The sequence below is a fragment of the Microtus ochrogaster genome, chromosome 1, assembly GCF_000317375.1.
Source record: "Microtus ochrogaster isolate Prairie Vole_2 chromosome 1, MicOch1.0, whole genome shotgun sequence".
NCBI lineage: Eukaryota > Metazoa > Chordata > Mammalia > Rodentia > Cricetidae > Microtus > Microtus ochrogaster.
The window spans coordinates 5,464,947-5,478,550 of record NC_022009.1 but is presented as its reverse complement, the minus strand read 5'-3'; the positions used below and the strand labels follow the sequence as shown (position 1 = coordinate 5,478,550).

Below are 13,604 nucleotides of genomic sequence, written 5' to 3'. Positions count from 1 at the left end.
TCTAACAATTTATATATGTATATATACATGTATATGAAGTATGCATATATATAAAATAACAGAAAATATTAAGTCATGAGTTTGAAAGGCAGCAACAGAGTACAAGGGACAATTTGGAGGGAGGGAAAAAGGGGGAAAGTTATGTAATTATATCATAATCTCAAAATAAAGCAGAAAATTATTTTTAAAAAGAAAAAAAGAATTCTCTAATGATCAAGTTTAGGGAAGTTATATAACATGATTAAAGGTGAGTCAAATTTACAGGGAAATGTTCCCTTTGTATCATCTGTTTTTTTTTAATAATAAATACTTCAAGGAAATAATCCTGAGTAGTAGAAAGGTCTGATTTTCTCAAATTTTTAGGACTTAGCAAACTATGTGAGATGTGAACAAGCCAATATACCTGCACACAATGGTCTGATAAAAGTTGTGATATCAAGCCCGGTGGTGGTGGCGCACGCCTTTAATCCCAGCACTCGGGAGGCAGAGGCAGGCGGATCTCTGGGAGTTTGAGACCAGCCTGGTCTACAGAGTTAGTTCCAGGATAGGCTCCAAAGCCACAGAGAAACCCTGTCTCAAAAAAACAAAAACAAAAAACAAACAAACAAACAAAAAGTTGTGATATCAAAGTAGGAATTTTGTTTCCAGGTAGAAGGAATAAACTTATATTTTATCTGAACTACTCATTTCTTAGTTTCATCTCTCTGACTCTATTATAACAATCAAATACAGGTTTTTTTTTTTTGTTTGTTTGGTTTTTGTTAGAGCATGGCTACCTTAGTCAACAAATCATTGCTCTGGTGTTCAGTCACCTACTTTAAAGAGTGAATCTCATACAGATATGTTACAATAACAAAGCAGAATTCAACCTTTTGCACATTTCTGCTCAATCTTGGTATCTTTTTGTTTGTCTGTCTGTTTGTTTGTTTATTGAGATGAAGGTCTCTCTATGCAGCTCTAGCCTCAAACTTACAGACATTCACCTTACCTTGGTGCTTTTTTAACTTGGACTGCAAGCCAATTAGTTATGGAAAGTAAGCTCATGGAAACATTGACTCAGAATGATTCCCCATTACTGTGGAGCTTTGCCCATCTGGAACAGAATGTTTATATTCCTAGTACAGGGGAGAAATTCTGCCTTGCAGCATTGTCCTTTTTCTGGTGTTTTTGTGGCCAACAGTCAAAGCGTGTTAAAACTAGCATTCCTGGGAGAGGAAGGCAAAACTCATTCTCAAGATTCCCCAGCACTGAGACCTATTAACAGTAGGCTAGCAATAAACATATGTAGAGCATCAAAAGATGCACTTTTCCAATATACAATTCTCATTTAAAAGTGAGACTAGGAAAAAGACCAATGAGAAATATATAACTTTGAATTAAATAATTTTAGCTTAGACTTATTTGAATTGAAAGATAAGAATATACACACATAAAAAATAAATAAAACCTCTTCTTATGCATAATGCTATTTATATACATATGTATGTAAGTAATATGTATATCAGTTACATACACACATAAACATATGGAAGTGTGTATTGTGTGTTCTGCCTGACCCTTTCATATGTAATATCTAGTTGGTGTGCTCTTCTGTGGGTACTTTCTCTCCCACACTTTCATACCTTAGTTGATTATAGTTTTTCATCTAGGCTTGAACTTAATGAGCTTTCCACATCTACTTAGCACATCTCTTGGTGCCTTCTTGGTTCAGGTCATATTTCAGCAGCCATGTTGTGAGACTTCATGGGTATAGCTTCTGACATTTCTAGGAGACAGTTTATTGGCAAACTCCAAATTCCTTGGCTTCTTACACTCTTTCTGCCTCCTCTTCCACAATGATCACTGAGCCTTAGTGCAAAAGTTGTATTTTGGATGTGTCTATTGGAACTAGGCTCTGCAACTTTGCATTCTGGTTGGTTGTGATTTTCTAATATAGTCTCTATCTGTTACAAAGAGGCAGTCCCTTTATGAATGGTAGGGAATACACTTATCTGTGGGTATAAAGATATTTTGAATGGAGCTAGGTGGTGCTAATTTTATATAGCAGTTGTAGGTTTGTCTCCTAGATCCTTAACTTCACTAGGCCTGAGTAGTTGGTTACACTTTCCAGTCCCAGACATGATTTGTCTTTTGTTAATGAGGTCCTAAATCCAATTAGAAAAATGTTGGTTATATGTATACACATATGTATATATACATATATTTTTTCTATGTAACGAGGGGCCATACATGCCTTAGGGATACATATACATACATATCCATAAGGATAACTTTCAGAGGAGGGAATAAGTGTGGGTTTGGGGGAGTGGGGGACAGCAGGAGGAAGGGAGGGAGAGGGAACTATGGTTGGTATGTGAAATGAATACAATTATAAAAAATGAAAAAGAAAGATGTTGGTTACCACCCAAGGAAGCATACTGCTACTGCACCCTTAGGGTAAGTGTTTCATGCTAGTGTTGTTGTTTAACAGGTGTAGTTAACAGTTAGGTAAGTCTACTGCATGCTTCCTTTGGAATGTTGCATGGTTACCTCAGATACCATGAAAGCTTGCCCTCACAGAGGATGCCTTCATGCCAGTTTCTACTCAGGAGGCCATTTTTTAAATTGGGTTATTCAAGTAAATTGTCCTTTTATATTTGAATAAGTGAAAATGGTCATTTAATTGTTTTAATTACCAAAGGAAGAAATTTTTAGTATCTTTACCATGCTTAGTTGTGTGATTACAAGCAAACATACATTACCTTAAGAAAATAGCTGGTTTTCTACTTTATATTTTGATTTTCAAATTATATTTGATTCACTTTCAGCTCTCATCAGCATTAACTTCTGTGTGTGTATGAGTGCGTGTGTGTGTGTATGCATGACATGTTGGGTATGAAATACAACATCTGAAGCATACAAAGCAAACGCTGACCTTTGTTCTCAGTCCTTTATCTACTCAGTAGGTTTGTTGTACTGATTCCCATAAATAGAAGAGTGAAGTAAGTTGTAGTTCGATCACTGCTAAGTCAATGTAAGGATATTTGTGTCTATCACATCATTCATAAAATTTTCTGAAAGGAATTTTTGACACTTTATTGTTGCCATCTTGCTAGCTTCTCACTGTTTCTGACTGGGAGATAAACTTTATTTCCTTTTGCTTTAATGAATACGCTTGAAATTAAAATGCTAAGAAAATTTTCAGCTACAACATGTTCATTTGTGTTTCCTTTTTAAACTCAAATTTTATGATCTTGCCATTCTTATTCACTTACTATAAATATAATATGCATGTAAATATAATTTATATAATTGAATGCTACCCTTGAATTTTGACATTCTTTATTATATATTCTGGTCTACATGAATAAAATAATTGGTACGTTTATTGAATTACTCCCTTTTCTTTATTCTGCTCTCATATATTACATTCCAAATGTTGCAACCCAAATTCTCCATCTGGGGATCATTATTGAATTATCTGTGCTCCAAAAGAATCAGGCAACCCTGCCTCTCTACCTCTAAAACTTGCAGTTCTCATGGCCTCTCCCTTAAACCAGTTACACCCCATGCAAGCAGATTACCTTCATGGATGTGACATGCTCCTAGTGTCTTCAGTATCATGGGTCTCCAAACAACTTAGGTGTCAAGTTTACAGCTTCACACATTGGCTTTGTGATGTTCTCTCAGAGATTCCCATTTTCATTCACATCATTTTGCCTTCTGTTTTTTTGGAACCTTGTCAGAAGCTTACACCACCTGCCTTGGTCTTGCTTCCATCGGGACTCTAAAGCCAGCACTGTGTGAATAATGCTGCCAGCTCAAGATAGAGGCTGCCCCCCTTGGACCTCAGCTGAGTCAGTGTTTGTGTGCTTGAAACAACTGACTCTTGGAAATACTCCCCTCTGTTCTTTGCAAACAAGAAACCCCTATTGACATTATCAGTTAGACTTTCTCATTTCAAATGAATTTAAATTTTTACTTAGTGAGTTCTTTAATAGATGAGATGTTTCCCTCTTAACTTCACTCCTAGTTACCCAAAATAGAGTAGAATTCTCTTTAGTAGTGTAACTTCTTGAATAATTTCAGCCACTTTTCTCAGCACCAATATCTTCTTTCTTTCTCACTTTCCTTTCTTTTTTCCTATTTTCCTCCTTCTTTCTCTTTTATCTATCTATCTATCATCTATCTATCTATCTATCTATCTATCTATCTATCTATCTATCTATCTATCTATCTATCATCTATCTATCTATCTGTCTGTCTATCTGTCTATCTATCTATCTATCTATCTATCTATCTATCTCTCTATCATCTACTCACTTATCTCTCATATATTATATTCTGATTGCAATTTCCTCTCCCTCCTTTCCTCCAAACTCCCCATGCACTGTCCCCCAAATCCACTCTTCCTCCATTTCCCTTCAGAAAAGAGCAGATCTCCCAGAGATATCAACCAAAGGCAGCATAACAAGTTACAATAAGACTAAACACATACTTCCATATCAAGGCTGGACAAGAAAACTCAGTAGGAGAAAAGGGTCCCAGGAGCATGCAGAGAGTCACAAACACCCCTAGTCTGCTGTTAGGCATCTCAAAATAAAAACATCTATCTACACCACCATACATATACACAGAGGAGTCAGTTCGGAATTGCTTTTTTTAAGATTTAGGAAGCTTAGATTTGAAGTCTTGATCACTATAGCATTACGGTAATTTCTACTATTGATCTTAGGGATTGTTAAGACATTATTTTCTACATTTATGTCTCTGGTGCACCTGAAATTTATCTAAACATAAGAGGCCAATTATAGAACAACTGTTTCCTCCTGGTACATATACATTCCATTGCCTCCACACTGTTTTGTAAACAATCCTCCCTGCTGTCTACTTCTCTAAAATGCCCCAAATGGGATTTTTTTACATCTCATTTTATGAGACTATTTCTGTACTCTTAACAAAAAGTGTGTTCCAGATAATGGCTACAAATCTCTCTGGTGGTGGTTTGTGATCCTTAAAGTGATTATGAGGAGAAAAGAAGACATTTTGTTGCTGTATAACATTTACAGTGATGGTGGAAGGCAACTGGGGGTTGAGGATGTGGTGCTCGCTCAAACAAAAGCAAAACAGTGATGTCAACTTAAAACCGACTTCTTTTTCCCCTGACTGTTACGTCCTTAGCACAAAACAATAGTGATTTTAAGCATATCTCTAGTAAATCCTGAAGCTTCATTATTTTTGATACTCTAAGTGACAAAATAATAAAAAAGAATTTCTTGTTTGCCAAAACTGGGCAGTACTGTCAAGGAAAGGAATTTGTGTGGTTGAGTTTTGTGATGAACTAGCCCTTTCTTTCTTTCTTTCTTTCTTTCTTTCTTTCTTTCTTTCTTTCTTTCTTTCTTTCCTTCTATTTTTTGAGCCTTTGGAGGGATAGCTTGTTCAACCTAGATATAGTGGGGAGGGTCTTGGTCCTGCCTCAAAGTGGTTTACTAGACTTTGTGACTTCCCTTGGGAAGCCTTACCCTCTCTGAGGAGTGGATAGCGGTAGAGTGGGGGAAATGTAGAGGGAGCAGGAGGAGGAGAGAGAGTGGGAACTGGGATTGGTATGTGAAATGAGAAAAGATTGTTTCAAAAAGAAATGAATAAATTTAAATTTAAAAAGGGTGATTACTATTAAATGTGTGGTGATTTATTCGTGTATTTTCTAACCATTTTTTTTTTTTCGAGACAGGGTTTCTCTGTGGCTTTGGAGCCTGTCCTGGAACTAGCTCTTGTCGACCAGGCTGGTCTCGAACTCACAGAGATCCACTTGCCTCTGCCTCCCAAGTGCTGGGATTAAAGGCGTGCGCCACCACCGCCCGGCTCTAACCATTTTTTAATGAATTAATTGACCATGCCGCATTTGTCTTAAAACAATTTACATATTTTCAATGGTGATAAAGGCATGGTTTTAAGAGAAAAATTATAATTTGGGAAAGTCAGCATAATGGCTTTTTGACATTTAAAGGCTCTAAGAAGGAGATAGTTTGATGGAGTTGTTACATATGATCTCAGTTGTATCTTATAATGGTGAAGTTTGGTACTAGTAACTTTTTTTAAACCTTTGGATCTCAGGGGGCATTTCTCAAATCACTAATATACAATATTGCAAAATAATGCAGACTCAAAGATCAATTCAAGAGCAAAAATGATCCACGAGTTTTCATGTAATATACTATAGAATGACTTTTGTTGTGGTTTTGGATTATACTGTGCAAAAAAATGTTGAAAAACTACCACTTGTGGGGGTTCAATGTAGAAGATTCATGATTCTCTGAAAAGGCTCTTGAATGGTGAAGCCTTTCGGAATGAGTATCAGTGTGGATTCAGAATTTCTTTGTCTGTTTCTTAAAAGGAAACATCTTGAATATGGAGAAGTTGATAAGGAATTCTGTCTAATTTAGTTCCCGTAAGCTGGATACTAAAGAGAGTAACAGTGTTGGAAAGTATGTTACTCTTAGTTGTTTTTCTGATTAAAAGCCATACTGCTGGTAGTATGGCATAACTTTAGGATTATATTTAAAATACAGGCTATTCAGATTAATACTATTTTATTTGAAACAAATAAATGGATAATTACTGTTGAAAAGTGTTCCATTGCATATATTTACCACATTTTTATTATTCATTCATCGGTTTTAAGGCATTTAGGTTGTTTCCATTTCCTGGCTCTTTAGGAGGGTGGCAATGGACACTGCTAAGCAAGTATCTTGTGGAGCATGTCCTTGAGTCCTTTGGGCATATGCCAATGAGTGTGGCATGTAATAGATTTATTTTTAGTTTCCTGAGCATCCTCAACACTTATGTCAAGAGAGGCTTCAATAATTTACATCTCTACCAATGAATCAGGGTCTTCTTTCTAAAATTTCAACAGCGTTTGTTGTCAGCAGTTTTGTTGATCTTAGTCATTCTGACTAGAGTAAGATTAAAAAAGTTAAAGTTGCATTATTTTGTATTGCGCGCGCGCACACACACGTATGTATGTTTGCATGTGTATCTATCTATGTAACAATAATGATCAGGGAAAATAGGCTATCAACATGAGAGTAGGGAGAGCATATGAGGAGTTGTTAGGAGAATATTTGGAGAAGATGGAGGGAGTAAGGGGGTGATATGATTTTACTCCAATTAAAAACTAATTTAAAAAGAAAAGCATAGAAATAATTTAACAAAGCTCCAAAGAAGATAGGTAACAAGGAGGACCCTAAGACAGACATGCATGAATCACTCTAAGAAGGGGAAATAGATGAGATCTCTTGGGTAAACTGGGGTAGGACTGGTAGAGGGGAGGGGATGGGGGATGAGAACATGAGGGAACTAGATGGGCAAATTGGGGGAGGGATGGACAGCGAGAGCAATGAAAGAGATACCTTTATAGAGGGAGTCATAAATGGGTTAGGGAGAAACCTGGTGCTAGGGAAATTCCCAGGAATCCTCAAGGATGACTCCATCTAAGACTCTTAGCAAGAGTTGAGACGGTGCCTGAACTGGCCTTTTCTCATAATCAGATTAGTGACCACCCTAATTGTCATCATAGAACCTTCATCCAGTAACTGATGGAAGCAGCAGATGCAGAGATAGACAGTTAAGCCCTGGGCTGTGCTGGGAGTCCAAAGAAAGAGAGGGAAGAGAGATCATATGAGCATGGGGGGAGCGTCAAGATCATGATGGGAAACCCACAGAGGCAGCTGACCTGAGCTCCTGGGACCTTGGGGACCCACAAATGGGGAGCCTGCATAGGACTGAACAAGGTCCTCTGCATGTGAGTGACAGTTGTGTGGCTTGGCTTGCTTATGGAACCCCTAGCAGTACAACCAGTATCTATCCCTGGTGCATGAGCTGACTTTTAGAGTCCCTTCCCTTTGGTGGGATGCTTTGCTCAGCCTTGATGTGTGTGGGGGGGGGGGGGGGGAGATTGGTCCTGCCTCAACATGATGTGCCAGGCTTTCTTGACTCCCCTTGGGAAGTGTTAGCTTTCTGGGGTATGGGTAAGGGTTGGGGTGGGAGAAGGGAGCAAGAGGAGGGGAAGGATGGGGAACTGTGGTTGGTATGCAAGATGAACAAAAAAATAAATGAATAAAATTAAAATGAGCAAAATAATTTGGGATCCTCAACAACGGTCTACAAGAGCTAGTTCCAGGACAGGCTCCAAAGCCACAGAGAAACCCTGTCTCGAAAAACCCAAAAAAAAAAAAAAAAAAAGTTAAGGTGAGCCGTGACCAGAAAGTTGATGCTTGTGACTCTGTATCATGACTGCTTTCCTCCTGCTCTACCCTGCTTCCTTTCTCCACTCTGCCGCACATGCTCATACACTGCTCCTGCTCTGTCGAGCCACATGTAGGGCTAAAATAATTTTGCCCAAATAAATTATGTATATTAACAGCCTAATTTTACAAATTTGAAAGATTTAGACCATATCTATCTATAACTCTTTTATTTCAGACCTTTCATATTCTGAAGCATTTAGTTTCCTGAATCAGCTTTAACATTATTTTGAAACGTTTGCAAAAATTGTTATTTAGTAACTTGAATTTTAGTATCTATTTTTAAATAAAATAAAAATCTCTACACAAAGACAAAACTGTCATTTATTTATTTAAAGAATCCTTATTTCCTTGCTTATAGATATTAAAATTTAAGTTAAGACAGAATTCTAAACTTTTCAGTGGAAACATCACCATCATTACAGATTTTAGAGATAACGTAATTGACAAACTACTTGGCTACGAATTTTACATTTACTTCCTGTAGTTTTCCATACACATACCAAGATTTGAAAAAATATAGGCTATTTCTTTTGTCTAGAAAACATTTTTTGTTGCTTTTACGGTGCAGAGAAAACATGCTTATTTTCATCCTGCTAATTTATGATGTGAAAAACTTTTTTAAAGACAACTTAAAGCTATTATCTTAAAATGTTAGTGTGCCGTGTGTGAAAGTGACGTTGCTACAGGTTATACAACATCGAGTTTGAAAACACCTACTTTGGTTTCTCTATATTTCCACATGCTTAATATTATACAAATTTAAGCAGAGTATTTGTCCTTGTTGCTTCCAAACTCTAAATAATTTTTTAAATACATGGGAAAACAAAGAGAAAAATAAAAGCAAACAGTTTTCATCTTCTATCTTCAGCACTATACAACATTAACATGTGGCTTTTTATTCAGGTTTTATATATGACAACACACAAAATTTAACTTGAATACCAGTAGTTATTGCTAGTACACACAAAATCTGTTGCTCACAGCTGTGTTCAAAAGAATGGTATTGTTCATAATGGACAATTTTAGATATTCAAATTGTTTTGACAGTTTGATAGGATTGCAATCTCTGAAAAGTTTACACATTTTTTTTGAAAATAATTATTGATGTAAAGTGAATTCCAATTTTCAAAATAGCGAATCATTTGTGGGCTTATTAAAGCAAAGTCATTACATAAAACAAAAACCCCTTTTAACCACCAGGTGTATGAAATTATACATAATCTCTATAAGCCATTATGGTAACATGCCAACATTATCTAAACCAAAGAGAAAATTTTAAATGAAATAATGAAGCATGTCCCAAAAGAAACAAGAGCCTATTTGATCCAAATCACAAAAAGTGCCTTACGAAGTTCAGACATGGATAGGGATACTTGGAATGCTCAGCAAACACAGAAGCCGAGTCTTGTTTCTGTGGTGCATTGGCTGCAGTCTGGTGAGATGCTGATGACGTCCATACCGTTGCTTCTAGCTGACTTGAATTCTACGGTGATGAGGTTAGCACCTGAAACTTTGTAACTCAGTTGGGGACATATATTTTAATTTCTTACTAATGCAATAGAAAGGCAGCGCAGTGGCTCTGAAAGCCAGCTCATCATAGGAAATAACTGCTGTTTGATTGTCTGCGGAAAACCAACCTAAAGTAACAATCTCTGTTGATGCTTGCTCAGATCAGGTGGACCAAAACAGCAGGAAGTGCCTCTGACAGATTCCAAGACTCGAGTGTCTTCAATGAGACTTTGAGGATTACAAACATTCAGAGACACCAAGGTGGCCGCTATTACTGTAAAGCAGAGAACGGCTTGGGGTCCCCAGCAATAAAGTCGATCCGAGTGGATGTGTACTGTAAGTAAATCTTAGCCAAATACTGTTCTGAATAATTTGCTTCCGTGATTAACTATGGTTTTCTGAAAATAAACATTTTCTTCGGTTGTGAACGACAATTTTATATGACTGGGTAATCCTCTAAGAAACGTCTGTTTTTTAAATGTGTGCTTCTGCACATGGGTGCGTGCATAGAAAGGGTGAACGGCAACGCCATATTTTCCTTCAGGTTCAGACCACAGCCAGCGTGTGCCAGCCTACCTGACATTTCCTTATAGATTTTGATGACCAAATCAGGCCCTGAAGCTTGCATGGCAGAACCTATTCCCTAACTTGCTCTGAGACATTTTTGAGAATAAAAATTTCATGTCAAGTTTTAATAATTTGTGACATAACACATAGTTAGCGGAGAATATGTAATATCCCACTAAAAAGATGGCAAATATTATTGATAATAGAAATGGCCTCTTTGCATTTAGTATGTACACACATGCACATATACATTTTATGTTTACATGTGTGGTAGTCTGAATGTAATTTGCTCCCAAAAGCTTATTGGGAGTGGCACTATTAGGAAGTATGGCTTTGATGGAGTAGGTGGGGTTTTGTTGAAGGAAGGAAGTGTTTGTGAAGTTGTGCTTTGATGTCTTATTTATGCTCAAGTCATGACCAATATCTCAGTTCACTTCCTTTTGACTGAACAAGATATAGAAGTCTTAGCTACCTCTCCAGCACCATGTCTGCCTGTACACTGCTATGTCCCACCATGATGATGTTGGATTTAACCTTTGAACTGTAAGCCATCCAATTAAATGTTTTCCTTTATACGAGTTACCATGATCATGGTGTCTCTTTGCAGCAACAGAAACCCTAACTAAAACAACATATGGGTACATACATGAACACACACACACACACACACATATATATTTATGTATATATAAATTTCTTTATGTGTAACGCTGGTTGCTTGAATTTGCTCTTTAGACCAAGCTTGCTTCATGCTCAGATATCCACCTACCCTCTCTTCCCAAGTGCTGGGATTAAAGGCATGTGCCACCAGTCTCATAAGCGTATATATCCTAATTAACTTTAAGAAGAAAGGATCATTCCATAATATACTTTGACTTGCTTGTTCATTTTACCCTGTGTGCAGAGTCAACCGTTCTCATTTTTAATGCACCTTTTGTATGCAAGCACGGTTATCTGCATTGCCTTGTGAGGGCCCACACATCTCTCTGAACAGCACACTGTTTGCAAGTGGCCATGCCTGACCCCGAAAACATGGTGCCTCCCGGAGACTGTTGCCTGACTGCTTCATTATGTCACATTCTCCTACTTCTCCTTCTTTACTATGTTTAGAATCTTCTGCTCTCTTTACTTCTTTCCCTAGCAAAGAAACTAAGCTCCTGCATGTAGCTCCGTTTGTTACACAGGTTCATCTGGAACACTGGTTGTGTTCACAAGAAATGGCATTTATTTTTAAGTCTCTAATATTAGATTGCATTTTTCTCTCCTTTAAGTAATTCAGACAAAATAACAAGTGGGGCGGTCCTGTTTTCCAGCCTGTTTTCTTTTTATTCCCCTTTCCTGTTCTTTCAACAGAGTGCAGGTGTTACATAGTTAGAGGGAGGCTAGAAATTCTCAATGGTCTATTCATGGAGCCTATGCTAGGCTCATTTATTTATGGAGACAATAAGGAAGGAAGTAGTGACAGCAGCGTTTGTGATTCATCTTCCACAGTTAAGGACTTGTGGCCCTCTTGCGTATGACAGAAGCCTGTGTGCCATTCATTCCAGGATCTTTTAGCCCCAAGACATCCACTGACATGATCCTGGCAGGTTCATCCTATGTGCCACACTGACCTGTGTATCCAGGTTGGTGATACCTGTATACTTCCCAGCCATAGCCAAGCACCAACCCTCCACTTAGGTTCTATAAGGTTTGAATATATTTGTAAATAAACTTATTTTGATTTAAATGAATTACATATTCTTATTTATTTATTGTTCACCATTTAATTAAATGAACTTCAATTTTCTTGTTTATTAGGTCATGATATTTAAATACAAATCTCTAGTATCTTGAATACAATTCACAAATTTAAAATGTTCTCAGAGTGAATATATGGTTCCTTTTTTTTTTTTTTTTTTGTCCTGCTATGTTTGGGTAATGCTTGTCAGTTTCATATAAAATAGGTTGGTAGCAAAATGTGACCAGAAGCTCCTTAAGTAGTAAATTTTAATTTTTAATTTATTCTTTAATTACTTTACTTTGTATGGGCAAGCATATTTTGCTCACAAAATTTGTTTGATTAGAATATTGCCTCCACTCCTGCCTGCTAGGGGTTTCATATATCATATGGTGTATGTATTGTATTTTTTTTAAATGAAGTACTATAAGTCCCGAAACACAGTAGCAACCAGTTCAGTAAGAGTTTCTGACTACATTGGTATCACAATGGACTTGATGAGAGTAAAATATGTGTCTTTGGGGCTTAAAAACTCATACACAAAGCAGGAAATAACATTTGAAGAGTTTTCAAAGATTTTTTTTTCCTGTGGCTAAACCTTTCAATACCATCCTGAATTGCTCCTTTTACCTTTCTATTCAGAGTTATGCCTGAGCAGTTGATGCTGGACAGCTTCCCATGATGATAGCGCTGCCCATTCCTTTCCCCAGCTCTTTTCCTTTATTAAAATGCCAATCAAACTTCTGCAGCTATGTTGTCTTCTTCCCTTTGACTTTCTTTGTTTTTTTTAGATATAATTTAGGTTTTACAAACACCTAATTCTATATTGTTTGAGTGAAATATTACTGAGATATGTGCCATATTTAACTTATATTGTTTTCCTTAGCCTTTCTGATATACAGTCAATGAGACGGTCATCTAAATTTGAGAAAATAATACTAAGCTTTGGATTGTATTAACAAATGCAGCATCTCATTATGAGGGATTTCCCAGGTAATGTCCTCAGTTCCCATGATCATTTCATAGTGTAAGAACCTGGTAATTTTCCCATAATTATACCTACTTTTATGACTATAAATAAATTTCCTTTCATAGTAAATTTTAAAAGTTTTGAGCGATAAAATATAGAGATAACTAATCTACTTGTAAAATCTGTTTTCTGAATATAACTTCCAACAAAAGCCAGAGTGCATAGGTTCATGTTTTCATTTACGACTACACAAACCTCAACAATTTGTAACTGTCCATCACTGGTAATAAAAACATGGCTAACAGAGCAATGTTGTGCTTTCTTCCCACACTGTAACAAAATGTCTGACACAAACAGTTTAGATGAGGGTTGTCTTTTGTTTAACTTACATCTTCAGAAATTTCAGCCCGTGGTTGGTTGACCTCCTTAGGATAGGCAAAACATGGTGGTGTCCTCATGTAGAGCAGAGTGGTCTCTTCCCTCGTGACAGGAAACCAGTAAAAGTACAGACTGTAGTAATTTGGTTTAATAGACATGTTTCTTATACTAGGAG

At 36.9% G+C, this 13,604-nt stretch overlaps 1 protein-coding gene across 4 annotated transcripts in view; it reads left to right on the top strand.

Moving 5' to 3' along the window:
* Window positions 1–13,604, top strand: part of Mdga2 (MAM domain containing glycosylphosphatidylinositol anchor 2) — a 733,616-nt gene that overhangs the window by 403,354 nt on the left and 316,658 nt on the right. For all 4 annotated transcript variants that reach the window (XR_003376942.1, XR_003376941.1, XM_026779216.1 and 1 more), the window contains exon 3: window positions 9,956–10,130. Coding sequence is in view for 2 of the 4 variants with exons in the window: in XM_026779216.1 (XP_026635017.1) it covers window positions 9,956–10,130 (175 nt within the window). In the remaining 2 variants the exon portion in view is untranslated. The remainder of the gene's footprint in view (window positions 1–9,955; window positions 10,131–13,604) is intronic.